General features: G+C 38.0%; 3 protein-coding genes across 3 annotated transcripts; 2 read left to right on the top strand and 1 right to left on the bottom strand.

The window, feature by feature from the left end:
- The first annotated feature begins 1986 nt into the window (after positions 1-1986).
- LOC133707544 (VQ motif-containing protein 9) lies at positions 1987-3455 on the top strand. The gene has a single exon (XM_062133196.1). It carries the CDS (start codon positions 2154-2156, stop codon positions 3159-3161), a length of 1008 nt encoding a protein of 335 aa, XP_061989180.1. The 5' UTR covers positions 1987-2153; the 3' UTR covers positions 3162-3455.
- A 3952-nt stretch (positions 3456-7407) lies between these two features.
- Positions 7408-8934, bottom strand: LOC133707545 (14-3-3-like protein). Its single transcript, XM_062133197.1, has 4 exons — positions 8341-8934; positions 8073-8195; positions 7861-7977; positions 7408-7771 (listed from the first exon to the last, which is right to left on the bottom strand). The coding sequence occupies exons 1-4, from the start codon at positions 8821-8823 to the stop codon at positions 7712-7714; spliced, it is 783 nt and encodes a 260-aa protein (XP_061989181.1). The 5' UTR covers positions 8824-8934; the 3' UTR covers positions 7408-7711.
- An 8083-nt stretch (positions 8935-17017) lies between these two features.
- On the top strand, positions 17018-18522 carry LOC133707180 (plant cysteine oxidase 4-like). Its single transcript, XM_062132741.1, has 5 exons — positions 17018-17181; positions 17263-17411; positions 17500-17647; positions 17757-17960; positions 18197-18522. Exons 1-5 carry the CDS (start codon positions 17061-17063, stop codon positions 18304-18306), a joined length of 732 nt encoding a protein of 243 aa, XP_061988725.1. The 5' UTR covers positions 17018-17060; the 3' UTR covers positions 18307-18522.
- The last annotated feature ends 2414 nt before the right edge of the window (positions 18523-20936 follow it).

Below are 20936 nucleotides of genomic sequence, written 5' to 3'. Positions count from 1 at the left end.
AATTTGTAATAGTGTTGTCTTCTCTCCATAGTGGTGTTTACTTCCAATTCTCCAATTCTATAAAAAGATGTCATGCTAAACGATTATGATCATATTCGTTTCAATGAAAGAATTTTTTTTTACAGAAAAAAAAAAGTCCTAAAATGAAACAAAGAAAAACATTATGGTGAGTGGGAAATAACCAACACCATTAAATTTAATGCTCACAAATGCAGAGCAAGATTTATCCTCAACTTTAATCAACTACCTTCTATATGAAAACGAGAATTTTAATGTTGATGATCGACCTTATTATAGACACAACAAGGAAATAAGATGCGAATGGCATGAAATTTAAAGCTGTTCTTTATGGTTTTGGGTCTGACTTTTGACTTTCTACCTGAATCCGTGACTATTTTTTTTACTATAAATAACAAGTGATTGGTGTTAATTGCTTAATTTTGTAAATAGAAATAACACGTGATTAGTTTTGTATAAACAATATAGCTAGGGTGCTACCTGAGTTGCTATAATGTACTTTAAATGATTTTTGTCAGAAAAAAAAAAGGTTGCATATTAGTATATACGGTTCCTGTGTTTTTATGCTCTAATGTGTGGCTGAATATAAAATTATAGGCATTTTGGACGAGAGTTAGGGTTAAGATTGTAGTATTTGTAGCATCTTATGGTTTACTTTTCCTCTCAAGGGTGATCCTAAGTGGAAATGGGTAAACTATACTTCAATTATGAATAGTTCTTATCCAGTTTTAGTAGTGTTATTTTAGCGTTATTAAAAATTATCTTACTTAAATTACGTCAGTTACTTAGACAGTGACTCGATTATGACGTAACCTACTACAGGTGGGTCACTGTATTATTTTGCCTCTCCACTGTATAATAAGCTGACACTTCATTCTTTCAGTAACTAAACATGTCATAATTGAAGACCCCAAAGAAAGGGAACAAACATTGCCCAAAGGGCGTATGACATCTAGCAACCATCGCAAACGTCTCCGGCCCCAATATTCCTCCACCAACGTCCCCACGAAGAGCTTGGAGGAGATAACAATCAATCAAAACTTGAAGAAAACGAACCCAAAATGCACATTGCACCACATATGCCTTGCATCACGAGCTCTACACAAATAAGCATAATTGACCAAACCTAAAATTTCGAACACCCCGATGCTCACCATGCAAGTCAACTTCACACCAGTGAAGTTACAAAAATCTAAGAAAGACAATTAGCATACGCGGAGTAGGCGAATGGACAAGTAAGGACAATTAACACCTGCGGAATAAGTGGAGAGTAGGCGAATGGAAATGCAAGGACAATTAGCACACGCGAAGCAGGCGAATGGACAGGCAAAAACAAAATTGTCCCCGTGAAGACAGCAGCAGAAGCCGCCGCCGCCGTGTTTGACAATTCCAAGTCTACAAATTCAGATTCGAGCAGACAAAATAATGAATATCCATTAATGATTAGAGCCTACACTATTTCCTTTAAAAAAAAAAATTCTATCAGTTTTCAGTTTTCTAACGACTCAGTACAGCTTCAGTGCATGAACACAATCACAGTTCGTAACACATGGAGAAGCAGAGGCGCTGTATCGCGATTGTCATTCAAAACAATCAACATTTTTATTTATCTTCTAAAATCTAAAATGATTAATTTCTATATATATATATATATATTTCATATTTCTATGAGAAAACACTAATGAAAAAGAAAGTTGATAATTTTGAGAATAATGTATAATAATACCAAGAAAGGTGAGAATTTGGATTTGGATGGAGGATTGGTAAGATATCAGAGAGAGAGAAGAGTGAGAGAGAGATGCTGGCTTGTTTTACGGGTCATGTCCCTTCCCTTCTCTTCTTTTAAGCCAAGACAAAGACCACCTTGACACAGACACCTTGGTTCTTTTGTGTCCAAATTTAGCCCCTTTAATTATTTTATTTACCTTTTTCATTTTATTTCATATATATAAATACGAGACCAGTCCTCCCTCACTGACCCTACCTCGCCGACTGACCAAGAAGAACAACCTAGATCATCATCATCATCCCCATCCCCGCTCCTCCAGGCCACCACCACACACTCAAATCTCTCTCAGATCCAAAAAGGGTCTCTGTTTCTTCTTCTGGGTTCTCTAGTTTTTGTTGCCATTATTATGGATAACACCTCATCTTCTTCTACTGAAAACTCCACTGGTACCACTAGGGATCAGTACCTGAAGCACCTCAACAAGCTTTCCCACAAGATCTCCAAGCCCATAATCCGAAAACCCAATTTCGACCCGCCTCCTCCTCCTCCTCCTCCGCCTCCCGCTCCGATTCCCAACCCCCAAAACCAAAACGCACCGCTTCAGCTCCAATCCTCTGCTTCGCAGCCTCAGCAGCCGCCCAATCAGCACCAGCCTCCGGTCTACAACATCAACAAGAACGATTTCAGGGATGTGGTTCAGAAGCTGACCGGTTCGCCGGCCCACACGCCGGACCGGTTCGCGACTCCTCCGCCGATTCACCCGCCGAAAACACAAAGCTCGAGGCTCCAGCGCATCCGCCCTCCGCCGCTGGCCCAGCTCGCCGCCCGGCCGCCTTCTCTTCTCGACGGCGCCGTTTCGGCTCAGCCGAACAACACCAACAACCCTCTCATTCCGCCCATGGGAACCGCCGCGGCTCATTTCGGCGGCGTGATCGGACGGTCCACGGCGCCGCTGTCTCCTCTGCCTCCTTTTCCGACCGTTCACGCGGCGGCGGAGTCTCCGGTCTCGGCCTACATGAGGTTCCTCCACAACTCGCTCTCCTCCGGCGATTCTAATCAGAACATGAACCAGAAGCAGCAGCATTTCTCTGGATTTTCTCCCTTGGCTCCACTCGTCTCGCCTCGCTGGACCAACCTAACTCCACCGCCGCCGCAACCGGAGCAGAATCAGAATCAGAGCCAGCAGCTTCCTCAGCCGGAGCAGGCTATGGCTCCCTCGTCGGAGCCTCCACAACCTCCACAGTTTGCTTCCTCCCAGCCCCAATTCGCTATGCCACCGTCGCCGCTTCCATTCGGATGCTTGAACTCGCCTCGGTCGCAGTATAATCTGCTTTCGCCGAGTCAGTTGGGGTTTCCTCAGCTCCCTCTGTCGCCGACTGTGCCGGTTCCAAGCCCTAGGTGGAGGGGTTTCTAAATCTTTGCTTCAGGTAAGTCAGCTCTAGTTATCTTTATGTCAAAAACAATACACAGGAAGCTGTCTGTTTTAGAGTTTTAGGGTTCTTTTTTTTATCTTGCTCCACAGAAACTTTGTACATTATGGGTTCAGGGGTTTATTCAATTACTGGGGGTCGGGCGGAAATGGTCGGCTGCAGGTTTAAAATTAGGGTATTGTCTTTGTTCTGTAAATGGGATATATGAGAAATGTGAGACATGTAGGTTTGTTCTTTGTATTGGAAATTTGGGGGTTAATGAGATTACATGTTATACATATACTTGTGTTTTTAGGATGCTTTCGTTGAATTTATTTTAGTTTCTGAAATTCTCTATCTATGTAGACTGGAGTTTCTAAATTATTTCATTTTTTATATGGATCAAATTTGTTTGTCAATTTCATCAACAGACTTGGATTTGGGGCATTTCCTGTATTGCTTTATTTATTACTAGAACTTGATATGCTATGTTTTTGGCTATTGAATAGCTTATAGCAAGTACCTTAATACAAAATCACTTGTTTTTCGTCCCAGTATCTTAGCATTGATGCCACATTCCATTACATTACCACTGCATGAATCTTATGTGTAAGGGGTGTTCGTTCGGGTTTTCCCCTTAGCCCAACGGCTTGCTCGACTTGAGCATAGCTTTGGTTCTATTCACGTGTGATTTTCATTGAGCAGTTTGACGGAATTGGGCATCAGTTACCAAAATTGTCAAATTAGTAACAAGGAACGAAATTGTTATTTGACTAAACCTCAACTGCTAAAAATGATTTTAAATTCTCCCCCCCCCCCCCTCCAAATGCAAAGGTGAAGTTGGGGAAAAGCTTGTGCACACCTTTGTGTTTGGAGTCTAGTGGCCTTGCACAGAGGTTTTGACTGTTGGGGAAATCTTGGCTGCAAACCATCATGTGGTATAACTGACCAATAATGGATGACATGTACTCATCAACTGATGTCATTCAAGTAGTTCAGTTCTAATTTATAAGGTTATCTTTACCAAGCCCCAACAACTTTTTGTCTATCCCCTTATAATTAGTGATGTCACTTCAATTATATCAGACAGATAAATTATATAAGAAAACAATAATAATACAGGTTAGCTTTTGGATTAAGAAATCTGATTTTAGGTGGGAGAAGGAAGAGAAGAGCTTAACATTCTCACGTTTCATCTCATCACCATTCCCAGATAGTAATGTACAATTTTAACATCATTCTTATTTTGAATGAACCTAAGGCTGGAAACAAAAGACAACGGTAGCAGTTAATCCAAGCAAATGGATCTTTTGATGGATCTCGTTAGTGCCACATCTTTTTCACTGTCTAGTTTGAAGAACGCAGCAGGGTATGTGGTGTCTATGACATCACACTTGGTTAGAGATGAATCTTTTGCTTGGATCTTTCAACCTCTGACATAGTTCGCATTGACATTGTCCTCGTTAGTTAATTTTATATCATGTACATCTTTTGACAAATTTTTTTTGATATCTTTTGTGTACTTGGAACGTTATAGAGGAGACTTATAGAGGAGATACTTGACTACTTGAGCATATTGCCATCATGGATCTCTTACTTGTACTTTTTAGCATCTGTTATTTCTGTGAAATTACTTGGATCACCTATATGTATTGTATCGGACCAGCTACTGTTAGTTTCTGTGATCAATACTTGCTATCTGGTACAAACCATTAACATATAGTATATATTTTACTGAATGAGATTCTAGGGATCTCACATGCTTGAGGATTAAGGTGTTTCCGAGACCCATACGTGATTCATTGCAGAAATTTATGAAGGGGTAATACTGGCATAGCTAGGATGTTTGATGGTGGACTATTCTATGAATAATTGTTGGTGAGGAAAATGGATAGTACAGATGCTTCAGCAGCAAATAGAGATGGAGAGGAAAATGAATCGTAGCCATTGTTGCTGGGAAAAGTTGTTGAGGGGTCAATGTGGTTCTTAGTTTAGTAAGTCACTGGAAGTACTCCATTAAATTTCGTTAGTTTAAGGTTTTGTTTTTTGATTGATTCATTAGTTTAAGGTTGATCGGTTCTTATTTGATTTCTTTCCTAATCACGTGGGTTCTTAACAGTATGTGAACACTATTACGAAAGGCATCTGATTGTTTTTTACGCAATTGGTTTCTTCAAAGCAAGCAGTTTGTATTGTCTTTGCAATCCCTTTTCATATGTAGACAGAATAGGTAAAAACAAACAGTGGGCCAAAGAACCATGCTTGCTTATGTTTAGGTTTGTGATGTGAATTTAACTAATAGTTTTGCATCGACCCAAAAAAAAAAAAATTATAACCTGAGTTCTTTTGTGTTGTTTTTCATCTTGTTTTGCCTTTTTTCTTTCTTTTTGTTCGAATCCACCTGTGCACAATACGATACAAAAGAGTCATAGAATACAAAATATCATCCAATCCTACTTTGATTACATATTGAATATAAACTGTGATTGAACAATTCTTGTGTACGAGTCGTGTTTCTTGTGCTTCCCCTTTGGAGTACGCAACTAATCGTAACCCAGATTTGTTCAAGGGAGCCCTCATTGAAATCGTAACCCAAATTTGTTCATGGGAGTCTTTTTAATGAGGATCACTGAACTGAGGATTTATTGAAGATTTTTTTTACGAGATTCACTTTTCGATCACATTTTTGTAAATCAACCGTTAGATGTTTAGATATTCATGTGTAGATCATTTAATTGCAAATTTGTAAGAAATTCATAATCGTGATTTATTAGTTATGTAGATGAACGGTTCATGTTTGACAGATTTGTTTTATCCATTGATTTGATCGGTACCTTAACGATTAACAATTTGAAAGAAAATTTTCAGAAGTAATTTACTCATGCATGCATAAACATTTAACGCTTGATTTGCCGTAATGTAATCGAAAAGTGGGTATCTCAAACTGTTGATTAAAAAGTTTTCAACTAGTTCTCATTAAAGTGATCCTCATTAGGAAAGCTCCCATTTGTTCATGTGAAGTGCATTTCTAACCTATATTACTGTCGAGTTTCAACCATCATTTATATGATCCCATCACTTGCAAGCCAAATGAGAAACCCAACCACCAATTTCACGGTATACGACAAAAAACATATTCTTGGACCTTACCGAGAGCAAGGAACTTGAGAGGAGTGGCTACTTGAGCTCTAGGATTGCCATCCAATTACAAATAATACGGTGTTCAAGATATTTGATCCAAACCAAATTTAATAGAGCAGACCGAGTTCAAATTCAACTTGTAAGTGTCGAGGGACTATAGTAGAGCCCAACTGAGTTCAACAGGTGAAAGCCCCATGAGCTGATAGAGCCCAAGCACACTACCATCGACACTAACGTAGAACATTACCTGTACAGTATGCAAGGAGCGGAGTAGTTTCGTGACATTATCGTGTAATGGAAACAGGTCGGGCAGTGTAATGGAAACAGGTTGGCCAGAGTGATTCTGAAGCTACTAGGATTCAGAGCCCCTATGGGTGACCATGACATGTTTAAGCAGACCCTTTCCAAGATGACACAGAAGCATGTCCCTAATCCCTATCCACCCACTACCGTAAAAGCTCATATTAGATTCTACACAGCATGTCAGCATGCTTCAAATTAAATAAAAAAAGGCTACCCTATAGTTAAATATTTTGCTTGACCTCATCAGTGACGAACACAACTCACTCCATAAGAAGTCCTAATCTGAGATACCGTATCAGTCCTAAATCGATATGACAATAAATATATAAAAAGTATCACACCTAATATCTTAACTGATCCTCAAAGTAATCAAGATTATTCTCCCCTAATCAACACCTCACTACGGGTCTACGCGTAAGCCAAGTGTGGTTTCCCACCAAGGGTTAACATCAGTCTTTATCCAACTACTAGGACATTTAGAGATATGAAGATAAGAACTGCCAGCAAATTTCCAGCATTCTCCACGAGGATAAGCTTCATGGTTGAAGCCTAAATTAAAAATAACAACTAGGATTATATGCTTCAAAAAGTGGAGCATACAGTCAAAATGTATCAATCAAGAAAAGCCATCACATATTCACATGTACTGCAAAATTTGTACCCAATCAAAGAAGACCATTTTCACTTTATGGAAGTTCTTTCACATTCATCTTCCCACACGCAACTTTATAAAAGTTGATAAAGACCAGACCGCGAATCATGAAAATTTTAGTGATAAATCAACCATATTGATGGTCAGCCTTTGAATCAAGCAGGAGAGATATTCAAACTAGATATTTTTCCCAAGCGGAGATACAAAACCTTCAATATGTTTGAGCAATTACCAATCCAGAAACACAGAATTGATCCAAACAAACTATTTTAATTAAAAAAAAAAGGGGGAAAATATAAAGGAAAATTAAGACTGAGTTCGTCAACATTTTAATTGCAAAGACAACAATGATGTCTAGAAGCTCGGAATGGGACCCCGACAATTAGCAAAGGATTACCTTCTCCTATTAAAAACATATAGAGGAGAAGCGAATCCATAATCTGCAGTGAAGAATGGCGATCACTGCTTTGCTTCCTCAGTGGGCTTGGGTGCTTCTTTAATCTCATCAGCACCATCATCCTGCAAACAAAGCAGTTATAATTCACAACTGCATGCTTTTGAAACTGCAAAAGATATCGAATAGAGGGCGAGACTGTGTGCATCTATACCTGCATGTCAGAGGTCCAGAGAGTGAGGTTATCACGGAGCAGTTGCATGATCAAGGTGCTGTCCTTGTACGACTCCTCGCCCAGTGTGTCCAACTCTGCAATTGCTTCATCAAAAGCCTGAAAATCCCCCCCAAAACAAAACAATTGATCAGATTTATGCAAAATCAAGGATCGGGTTCAGTAATTGAAGTCGAAATTGGATCAATTGTTACCTGCTTGGCGAGATTGCAAGCACGGTCAGGAGAGTTCAGAATCTCATAGTAAAACACAGAGAAGTTGAGGGCAAGTCCAAGGCGGATGGGATGTGTTGGTGCCAGTTCAGCATTGGCAATATCCTGCAAATCAAGCAGTCATAATTAAAACCAAAGAATCTTCAGATCCGTAATTTTCTGCATCCAAAATCATCAGATTCAAATGTAAACGAAACCCTAACCGAAACCAAAATCAGAATCAAAAGCGAAAAAAGCAGATAGATTATACCTGAGCAGCCTTGTAGGCAGTGAGGGTGCTCTCAGCCGCCTCCTTGCGCTCGGCGCCGGTCTTGAACTCAGCCAGGTAACGGTGGTAATCCCCCTTCATTTTCAGATAAAACACCTTGGAGTCGCCGGAAAACGCCGAGGGAATGAGGCGCGAGTCGAGCAGCTTGAGAATCCCGTCGCAGATTTTGGAGAGCTCGGTCTCGATCTTGGATCGGTACTCGCGGATCATGCTGACGTGGTCGTCGTTGCCGCGGCTCTCCTCCTTCTGCTCGATCGAGGAAATGATGCGCCAGCTGGCGCGGCGGGCTCCGATGACGTTCTTGTAAGCAACGGAGAGAAGATTACGCTCCTCGACGGTGAGCTCCTCCTTGTCGGCGGAGGCGGAGACCTTCTCGACGAACTCGACCATCTCCTCGTAGCGCTCGGCCTGCTCGGCGAGCTTGGCCATGTAGACGTTCTCCTCGCGCGGCGTGGGGGCGGCCATTGTTGGTGAGATTGGAGATTGGTAAGAGAAGGTGGGGAGAGAGAGAGAGGGGTTGAAGAAGAAGAAGAAGAGAGGGGGATTGGTGGGAATGGATCTGAAGAGAGAGAAGGAAAGAAAACTAATAGGAATGGAGTGGAGGGGTTTGTGGACCGAGAATTGCGTTGAGGGGAGGACGGAGGTGGGCCGTTGGATCTGGGGTTAAGGGACTGTTTGGTAGGAGCAGCTGGCAAGCACGGGGGGAATTGATTTTGAGCTGGAAAAAGGTTTGCGCTTTTAATTTTGAATGCCAAACGCTGGCTGGCCTTTTTTTTGGATTTTTTTGAATTTTGAATATTTGAAAAAATGGGCTGGATATTGTTATTTTTTTTATGGACTGGGCTGCCGGCTTTTGCCCCTCTCTCTCTCAGGTTCCAGGAGATGTACTTGCAACGTGTCTAACCTTTGAACAATTTTTTAATTGTATTTTCCAACACCGACCGTTTGTTATGATAACATAAATTAGTTTTTATTGGCACACAGTTCTATTTTTATTTTTATTTTTTAGAGGTACAAAGCAAGAAGTTATATCGGTTGAATGTGAATTTTTTTTTTTTTTTTTTTGAGGGTAAGATAGAATGTGAAAACTTAGAGATGGTGGGATTGGGAAGTTAAATCTGCAGAATCTGGGCTGAGAAAATATTCTTGACGGTCTCCTCCTTTTTTTGAATTTTTATTTTTATTCATTATTTTGATATTTACCATAATATATTTCATATATTAAATATTATTTTAAATTAACTTATAGTCTAAGGATATTAGTGGTATTTCACACCTAATTTAACTGACAAAATGGATTCTCTTAATAATAGTACTAGCCTTCCTGCACGCGCGATGCGCGTGCGGAAGGGCTGCGCTCGCGCGTGTGTATTTTGTTTTTGGAAAACATATTTCGCATATGCATATTATCATTCCTCTCTTGCTACGCATGTTTGAAATGTTACTCATGAATGCAATATAATTTCCGTGCTGCATATGATGATGAGGATTTAAGCTACCCTCCCTGCACTTGGAAGAAGAAGTAGAAAAAGGAATAAATATAGGGATAATTTGATTCTTCATCGCCGTAGTAAATAGGCGAGAAAATAGAATTTGTTTCTTCATCTTAAAAAAAATAATAATAAAAACAAAAATATATGGGCGAACGACGGGAATTGAACCCGCGTGTGGTGGATTCACAATCCACTGCCTTGATCCACTTGGCTACATCCGCCCGAGATTAAAGAAAATATAGGAAATCTGTCTTTTCAAAGTTACCGGCCTACTAAAAAAAATATTCTTGTGATAGGTCCTGTTCCTGGTCAGAAATATAGTGAAATCACATTTCCTATTCTTTCCCCAGACCCCGCTACTAAGAAAGATGTTCACTTCTTAAAATATCCCATATACGTAGGTGGGAATATACGTAGGTCGCGCCAAAAATTCGGGTTCCCTAAACACGTACGCGCGTGCGGAAGGGCCGCGCTCGCGTTTGCATAATGTTATTTTAGAAGAGATACAATTCAAATATGCAATAAGATCCATTATAATTTGATCTATCAAGATTTTATCAAAGTACCAATTTGACATCTTTGCTTGTGTAAAATATCGAATTTTTTGTTGTTATAAAATTTTAGCTAGAAATATTTTATTATTCCTCAACTTTTGTTCCTATCAAATATGTTTCAAGTATTTTTCTTACAGTCCATAATGCATAACTTTCTGTGGCTTTGGTAGAAACGGTGAAGCAATTGAAGGGCTACGGTATTGCTTTCAAATTGGCCTTATAGCTTCCATGCGCGTGCGAAATTTTTTTTTTTTTTTTAACACATTTTTTTTCTTTTTTGAAAAAATGTAGAAAGTTATATCAATAGGATGTGAAAACTTGAGAAGTTATATATGGAGACTAGTCTTGCCCACATATGCTAAGCATATGTAAAATATATTTTTTGTTTTAAATTTTCTTTTTGTAATATTTATGTCTTGGTAATTATTGAAGTTAGAGATATATGAGGAGTTATCTGCAGATGAGCGCAGTGGGAATAACAGGTAGTGGAAAGTTATCCACGTACAAAATGGGTTAGTGGGAACATATTTTTCCTTTTAACTGTTTATCAATATTTTATTATTTACTATAATACCTTTCAAATATTAGAAATTATTTAAAAATAATATATGATAGGAGGGTCTTCGTGTCTCTTCACGTCCACTTTGGCTAATACAGTGGGTTCTCATAATAATTGTATAGATAGTGGGATTGGAAAGTTATATCTGCAAAATGTGGGCTGAGAAAATATTTTTGACAGTTTCCTTTTTTTTTTTTCTTTCTGAATTTATATTTTCATGTATTATTTTTCTATTTACCATAATATTCTTCATATATTAAATACTATTTTAAATTAACTTAAAGTCTAAGGATATTTGTAGTATTTCACACTCAGTTTGGATGACAAAATGAATTCTCTTAATAATAGTATAGATTACCCTTTCAAAAAAAAAAAAAAATAGTATAGATAATGTCACGCCCCGAATTTCAAATAAAGAAATTCGAATCCGAAACGCGATAAGTTAACCAACTTCCCGAAAATTGCATAGAAACTTTTTCAAATAAATCTGAGCAACAACAAACGTCAATAAAGACTCAATCACTTAAGTCGAACATCACATCAACAAGTGTATACAAAACTCGAGAGAACTGATATACAAATGTACACGCTTGCTAGGAGCATACCAAAAACAGCAGTACGCTAACAAAAATAGGCTATGAACCTAACACTGCTGCACTCCACGCCCTCGTACTCAGCCCTGGTGGTCCTCACCTGCAGGAATAACCGCTACACCATGGAATAGTGCACCGGGATTGCAAACAACAAACCCGGTAAGCTTTTTAAGCTCGTATGAGTAAACTCAATTAAAATGACTCACGTTACTCATGCTTATAATTTCTCAACTCGTGAGATAAATTAAAGCAACAACATTTAACTCCACAAAACACAACCAAACATCAAGTTCATATCATATCATATCATGCTCACGTAAGTTAACTCATATCAAAATCAACATGCTCTGACTCTCGACTCATGCATCCAATTTCACAATACTTCAACTAAACAATTAAACTCAATTATGTTTTAAACATTTTAAAACACAACGAACTACAAAATCAACCTTCATTTTTCTCAGCAAAAGTAGTTGTCACCTTAGTGACGTTTCAAATCATTTTTCATCTCAACAACAAATCTACAAAAATCACACTCACTTCCCCTCAACATAAAGCATTTGTCAAAACGATGACCTCACGACTCATTTCACAACTCACTACATATCTCAAACCACAACCATACTTACAATTGAATTAAGTAAAATCAGTAATCCCTGCATAGAAACTTAGTTCAGGAGATCACATTAAAAACAAACAATAGAAATCATATAAATCCCTGCATAGAATTTAGTTTAGGAATTTACATTAAAACAAACAATTCAAAAGACAGTAATCCCTGCATATAACTTAGTTCAGGAGATTACATTAAAACAAATAATAAAAATCATAGTAATCCCTGCATAAAATTTAGTTCAGGGAATTACATTAAAACAATCAATAAAATCATAGTAATCCCTGCATAGAATTTAGTTCAGGAGATTACCAAGAAAACAAAAAATTCAATAATAGAAATAAATAGAAACATTTACTAAAAACATCCATTAATAACGTCAACCACCACACAGCTCATCACACAGATCACCACACAGGTCATCACAAAGATCACCACACAGGTCATCACACAGATCACCACAATTCATTCGAAATCAAGTCTCACATGGACGACAAAAGAAAGAACACCAACACTCTCTTTTAACAAATATACCCAAGGGCACACAATAACTCAAAGTTATTCCCCAAGAAGTACATTGGCAGACAGACTAGAGCTCTAACTGAATCGTAACCTGTCACCTTGGCCAAGGTTCAGCCCTACGATAATACTTGCCTCGATCACCAATGTGATAAACGATACTCAACCAAACATTTGAAAGTCCACTTGACTCAAATACTTTCCTCAAGCAAAACACACTTTTACAAAAAAATCAACACATCATGATAATTGTATGCTCGTAAGAGAAATGCTCGAAATAACAATTCAATCAACTCTCAATGATTACTTCACCAATGTCACATCCTCCAATATATATATTCCACGTAAATATATATATATATATATATATATATATATATATATATACGTAGTCATTCACGCATGAATGACCACTAATACCAACTATAGTTTTATAAATTATACTTCTCGAAAATCATTTTATATCAAAACATTGTTTTAACTTACCCATGAACCGTTGTCGATCAAGTTCATATATTTTAAAACAAATAATTTGTTTCGATAAATACGATTTTTCATGCTAACAATTAAATATACTAAATTAAAACATAACTACTTTATCAACCGAAACACTGTGAGATTTACTCACCTCCAAATCCTGCTGCGTCTTCACACAAACCAAGACAAGCACAAAATCATCCATACTCCGTTCACACAATTCCGTCAATCACCTAATCACATCAAGGTCACATTCAATACAACACAAATCACACAATTCACAAAACACAATTACACGACGATCCAACAGTCGGATCCTCATCCGAGACCATCCAACAACCTCGAAACACTTCTACGATCAATAAAACAAAACTACAAGTCGATCAAACGGCCGAATCCTCACAGACCGAAAACCGATCGAATTGAAAATGCTAGAAGCCTAGAACCCTAACATGCTCAAACGATCTCCAAAAATTACAAACTATATATCGAAATGCTCGTATCGACGAGTAGATCGAAATCAGGAACAGAAACTGTCCCTGGGGTGGCCGGAAGCCGCCGGAAAACACCACCACAGTGGCTGCGCCGCCGCCCACCCAAAGTCAAAATTTGACAAAACTTCCAACACAAAAGATCTTCATCTCAACTCCAATTACAACTTTCATAACTAGCACAATGTCTGAATCGAAGCCATATGGCCGGAATTTACCTCGCAATGTTTGAAAACCGATGAACCCTAGATTCCCAATCTTCAAAATTCGACCTCCACACTTTGAATCGTTGCAAGACACCTTGGGAGAAGCATCTACGTCCTCTGGGCTCCAAAAGCCCTCAAGAAACACTTGCTATGGTGGTCGGAATCGTCAGCTTCGATCTGGGCGATTTGCAGCGTCGCCGCCAAACTTCCTGGCCTTGCTGCGTGGTGCACGGGCAGACCCACGTCGTGAAACTTCACAGGGTTGTAGATGAGAGTGATGCGAAGAGATAGGGACAAGAATCTCGGCCTATGGTGGCCGGACGACGGAGAACGAAGATGCGCGAAGTCGGCTGGGCGAAACTGGGCTCGGGATCGAAGAGAGAGAAAAAGTTTCCCTTTTCGGAAATTATGATTTTCTAATATTTTTTTTCAGATTTTTCCTATATATCCCAAAATGGAAACTTTTTTCGATGACTATAACTTCTTCATACGAACTCCGATTCTCGCGTTCCGCATATCCACGAACTCGTATCGACGCTCTCTACGACTTTCGTGAAGGAAGTTCTCACAAAATCTAAACGTATAAAAAGTCAACCCTTAAATCAAAGCATTCCAACGAATAATTGTTCGAAATACTTTCCGCTCCACCCTCGAACCACGAAATAGCTCAAACGAATACTTTATTAATTCCCGGAAACCATTAGAAATTAATAACGAATTTTTGGGGTCTTACAGATAATATTTTAAATTACTACCGTAAAATAGCATTTCTCCCGTCACCTAATTTGTGAGACATCGCATTATACTGTTTTCTTCTTGGCGATAATTCTTTCTACTTTTCTTTAAGGAAGTGAATAAATTTTTGTATTTGAAATTATATGATCATGGTTTTTTTTTTAAGACCGTCCAACAACTTATCCAAATTTAATGGATTTTTTTATATTTATTTATTAATTGCTCTAAAAAATTATGAATTTTTGATTTGAAAATCGGGGCTTTGAGGAGTCCGCCTCTCCCGACTCACCTTAGCTCTAGCCCGTTTTGAAGTCGTCCCTAAATGGTGTCAAGTTTGGGAATGTGGAAATGTTTGAATTCTTACCTTTGTTAATTTCACTTAATTGTATGATTGGAAAACAAATCGTGTTACATGTGGAACTCATTCCCACAATCCCACCCTATTATGTAATCGCTTTTTGGTTAAACTTGATGGTTCAGCCGCGGTGTTGCTCATGGTTTAGGTATCAGGTATATTTGAGCTCTTCATGAAGTTTTAGCTATTTTGGTTCGTGTAAAAGTGGCTACCGGTCATGCTTAATTTTGGTTTGGTACAAAAAACACACGACCTTTCTCTTGAACGAACTACGACTGCTAGGGTCGTCACTATCATGCATATTGGGACAATTTCGAGCTCAACTTAAGAAGCAAACATCACCTAAACTTACTCGATGGTTTGCTAGGCACTTGGTCTTTGCTTATGGGGTTATGGTGGTCGTGCCGTCATGGGTCTGCTCTTCCTCCGCACATTTGGTTTTGCTTGATAATAATTTGCTGTATTAAATCTACTTGATCAGAGAGGTTGGGCCTCATGGGCAAAAACAAAAACATGTTGTTTGTCATCAATCTCAACTTGGGCAAATTGAGAACATCCTTATCAAAGATTTGTTTGTCCAGTTTGGGGACATAAATAATTTTGAATTTGGCGTCATCACATCATCTAAGCTTCAAACAGTTTAAGAAATTGGGCGTTCACTAGTCATTTTGAAGAGTCAACTTCAAATATCTCTCTCTTATCTTGTTTTTTTTTCCTGAGAATTAAATTATAAACATTATAATGTTGGATCACTATCTTCAACTTTCTAATCAATTCGTTCAGACTTCTTCATCAACCTTTTCTTTTGGTGGTATGTGTGTATTTACAAAAGGAGCTAAAGAAAAAGGCATAGTGTGACGCCCAAAGAATATGATTAAGGAAGTTGGTTTAAATTTATAATCGATCATGGATCAAATTTGAGACAAATGGATGAAGGAAGTTCGTTTAAATTTATAATCGATTATGGGATGAGGCCTATGATTGCTACATCCACTTACTGCGATGGAAAATGAAGGTGATTTGTGTATATACAGTTACAAAACCCAAACGAAGTCTGGTCTTTGTAAAGCCTACAAGACCCATCCACATGCATTTTCAAAGCTGGTAGAGAAGTCGCATGCATTCTCAAAGCCTAATAAGCTAGAAAAGTTGGGTTGGTTTTTATTTTTATTTTTAATTAATTTATTTTTTTGAATAAATTTTTAATTTATTTATATTAAAGGTAAAAAAGAAAAAAGTAAGGTGAGACTTTAATATGTAAAAAATTTGAGTTATCAAACTGCTTTGTAGTTCAATATGTCGTTTTTTTTTTAATAGGAAAAAATATTCAAATACGAGACCCGTTTTTATCGATTTTAACTTTCTTATCGTCATTTTGAATCTACGTCTCTCATTGAAATCATGAAATCATGAGACAATTCTAGAGTGGTGCTTTATTGTGTCATGAATTGCAAAAGGAGACGTACATGCCTTAGGAGGCTCTTGACACTTTTGAGTTTTCTATGGTACTTTTGGGATTTTGCCATGGTCGAGACCCATCTACTATTCCTTCTAACACCTTGAAAGTAGGGTGGAGTTACACAATTATGTTGGCTTTGAAGTGAACACGCATGGTTGGGGACTTGGGGCTTTATTGGATCATCAAAATCCAACAACGAAGAATAAATTTATTAACAAACTTGACATTTTTCACTTTTTATTTATTTATTGTAAAAATACCACTATATATTAATGTAGGTTTCTAAAAATACCACTATATATTAATGTAGGTTTTAAGCAAAATCCCAGTTGAAATTCCGCCCATATTTAATCCTATACATAGGGCAATGCTGTGTGTACATTTTGTTTGGTTCAAGCCTTCTCGATGACTTGGGAATGCAATAACCCTCAATTAGAAAAAGCATGGAATGAAGCAGCCCATTGAAACCAAAAAGTCTATTCGCACACGGCACACCCCCAGGTTTAGTTTACGGCAGTTAGTTTGGGTTCCAAGTCCCCTCTCTTGTCTTTTCAAAAAAAAAAAAGTCGCCTTTCTTGTCTTTCACCTGTTTATTTATTAGTCATCAACTCATCACCCAAGAGGTAAGAAATTCTACCACAAAGAGCAATGGAGTCGGGTACAATGGAGAAAACCAAAATACAAATGCTATACGAAGCCTGCAGGGTTATATTTTCTCAGAAAGAGCTTCCAACTTTCAAAGAAATTCACTGGCTCAAAAATCTCCTGGGTATGATTTCTTGGTCATTATCTTATATATATATTATGTTTATGTTAGAATCTATGGAACTCAATATTGAATTAAACGCAGGCACATTTGAAGCAATAGATTTTGGAATCGATGAACATGGCTTGTGTGGATCTCCATCTTCTAGTCCAAAGAGTGATAAGGGATTGATTTGTGGACAAGGCATCTCCCAGATCACTTACATTCATGTTTATGAATGTGAACAATTCTCTGTAAGTAGATAGATAGGTGTGTTTTGTGACTTTGTCAAGCACTATATTAATAGATCGCACCGTGACTAAACTGCATTTGTTCGTATAGATCGGCGTGTTTTGTTTCCCGGCAGGAGGGATGCTTCCCCTTCATGATCACCCAGGAATGACCGTGTTTAGCAAACTCCTTTATGGTTCTTGTTATGTTAAAGCGTACGACTGGGTGAAGGTCGAAAGTTCTCCTGGCTTCCCAACATGTAAGAATCTACGACCTCTGAATTTAATTACCGTTCGTTTCATGTTTACCCTTTGTAAAAAAAACATGTGGATTAACATGGAAATTTCGGTTAAAATCTGTGGGTGCAGTTGGATTAGGAGGCAAGGTTTTGGATGGCATTATGAGTGCTCCATGTGAAACTTCTGTTCTATTTCCAAGAAGCGGTGGAAATATTCACGCTTTTACTGCGTTAACTCCTTGTGCGATCTTGGATGTATTGACTCCACCATACTCGGAGGAGCTTGGAAGGCCTTCTACTTACTTCATGGAATTTCCTATTCCTTCCTTGCCAGGTAATTACAACCAATGATTTAAGCGAACGATGTATCGATACATAGTTGGGATGAAGTTGAGATGGGGTACAAGGGTAATCGAGCATATAATTAACTTCTCGATTTACTTTCTGATTCATATATGGATCTCATCTTGATAGATCGATGCATATCTAAAAAAAAATTAATTATCTAACTATTTAAGAAAATAATTGTTACGAGTAGTGTTTTGAAAAAAATCTATTTATGTGCTTCAGGCTATACGATCCTTGAGGAACGAGACCTACCAGATGACCTAGTTGTTGAAGGAGCACCATATCTTGGCCCTCCTATTGAAGCTGATGATGATGACAACGACCATTGTTGACCAATGTGGATATTTTGTTTCATAAAATCGTAGGGTAAATGATTATGCATAATTAGTTGCATCGACGAATAGATAGGCAGTCAAAACACAGTTTGAATTGCCAAAGAAAAGAATATTTGCTAAAATGTTTGATTTGAGATCTCAAGTAGAAAAGTAACCAGAAATGTAAACGCTAATGGATTTCTAATGTAAATATTTAAAGTATTGTCAAACCAACCCTTAAGGTCTCCAATAATTTCAATTGCAGTAAGACTGTTTTTTTTTAATTGTTGCCAAGAATTTTAGGTTTTTATTTTTTATATTTTCCACCATTTTTTTGATGTATTATGATCATTTTGAAGGTTAATGTAATATAAAGTTTAAGTACCATGTTCTCTATTATATTCTACAGTCATCAATCAAGACTCGAAAACCGTCACACCACACATTCTTTTTGAAAAAAAAAAAAAACGATACACTAAATCTCTTATGACCATTTAATTTAGCACCTAAGTCTCTCATATAAAAATTAAAAACACTCACCAAATGTTGCATAATAATAATAAAAAAAAGATATTTACTATATACTAAAGCTCCTGCCATTATCATTTTACTGTTCACTAAGAGTTGAAATGACTCTTTTGCCCTTCAATTTAATGAACTGACGCTTTTGCCCTTCAGTTTAATGTATACAGAAAATGCTCATGTTTTAATTTGTTCGAGGAGCTTCGATTGAATATAATCAAAACCACAAAGTTTCCACCTTCTTCAGGAAGCATCTGTGAAAGCCGACTTCAACTTTTACACCATTCCAACTCTGGCATGAACACCGACCAACATCTGGGAAAAGCAGTTTTGTTCCTTATGTTTGCTAAGATTCACTGTTTAAACATTTAACTATACTTCCCTTTTTTCACAATGATAGGGAAACTAACACTGAACCACCAACATCATCAATGAAGATCATCAGCAAGGAGAAAAACGACTGATCTGCCAGACCACTTTTTGTAAAAATAAAACTGGAGGAAGCAACTTTTTGGACATCCTCCACAACATCTGTATTGGTGGCGATGTTACTAGGACATGATCTACTTCATCTTTTGTTATAAAACAAACTTAATCTTGATCATGTCAACTATATTTTCTATGCTTTTAAATTTAGTCCTTAAATAACATTGTATTAGCTCCAAAATCCGCGAAAAAGCGCGGGCACAATTTCTAGTATGGTCTAAAAATGGTGACTTAATCCAATATATATATTAGAAATGATGAAGACACTATATACAGAATGATAGCTATGGTAAGGATTGCTGTGCAGCATTCCGGCAACAATCTTGTGTTTTACTCTGGCCATGCTGATCTTGACGGTGGCAGCTAGTGTGGTAATATGGGTTGGTATACAAATCTTTGACTATGCGACAATGATATTTGTGCAACGTGGGTGATTCAGGTTTGCGGGTTGATCCCAAGTCGATTCTAAGGCAAGTTTGCTTTTAGTCATTCTCTATGTCCACGGGACGAGGCCGTTCACCAGAGACGCTCGGTGAGAAGCTCTTTGGAGCTCTGGTTTTTGTTCGATGGTGATGGCCATCTTCCTCGAGGTGGAGAGAAGGGATTGTTGGGCTTGGGCCTTCGGGCTCAAATCCTAATCATCTATGTCTGTGTATTTTGGGCTAGGACTGGGCTGGTGGTATCCCTTGCGCTTTTGATGTTCTATGTGGCAGGATCATTAAACCTAATATGAGTACCAATCCTGATCACTATTGGGCTTATGATGGCCTTTCCTTATTGGCTTCAAGCTGGCATACATCAATATGTTCTTAGGCAACTTCATTTAGTTCAATTTTGGAAGATGAATCTGACTTAGTGAGGTTAAGTTTTTTTTTTTTTTGATGCAATGAGTGATAGCAGAGAAGCAACCTTTCTAACACTCCAATTTATTAAGCCAAAATAAAATAAAATAAGAGAATGACAAAGGAGGGGGACCTAATTGAGTGCTGGCAGATTAGACTAGATGAATGATTTTGCCTTAGGAAGTGAGATTATTCTTGCTTAGTTTGTTGGCTTGCTGTTTCAGCGAGCGACCATTTAGACTTTAATGAGTTTAGGTGTGACTTAGATAGGATATCCGGTTTGTTCCGGCTCTTCTTATGTAAGTTCTGTTAGACTCTGGCCTGTTTTCATGGCTTTGATATCTAATTAAATCAAATCCTTTCAAAAAAAAAGGAGGGGGACCTAACCAAAACCTCTAGAATAAACAAGCAAAACAAACAAGTCAACGATGTATAGTCATTTGAATAAAGTGTGCATCTATAGTTGTATTCAGTATTACTTGCTAGGAAAGTTTTGGTCTGGCCTAATGTGGTTTCAATACTATAAAGAAGTCTCTTTCTAGGGAATGTAGTGCTCGTAGCTTGACCTCATACAGTCGTATGGTTTTCAATTAAGGAATTTATTAATTCATCTAAAAAAAAAAAGATGTTAACTAATCCAACTATATGAAACAAATGAACAGTTTAGTTATATAATTTAGTTTGGTATGAAAATACCTAGCGCTCTGCTAGGGTTGGGAGAGCGCCGTTCTTGGCCTCTCTGTACCTTACTCCATCATCGATGGAGTACCCTTCCGGCACCGTGTTGGGCGTCGATAC

This window comes from Rosa rugosa, chromosome 4, assembly GCF_958449725.1.
Source record: "Rosa rugosa chromosome 4, drRosRugo1.1, whole genome shotgun sequence".
In the NCBI taxonomy this organism is placed as follows: domain Eukaryota; kingdom Viridiplantae; phylum Streptophyta; class Magnoliopsida; order Rosales; family Rosaceae; genus Rosa; species Rosa rugosa.
This window is presented reverse-complemented; position numbering and strand designations above follow the sequence as displayed.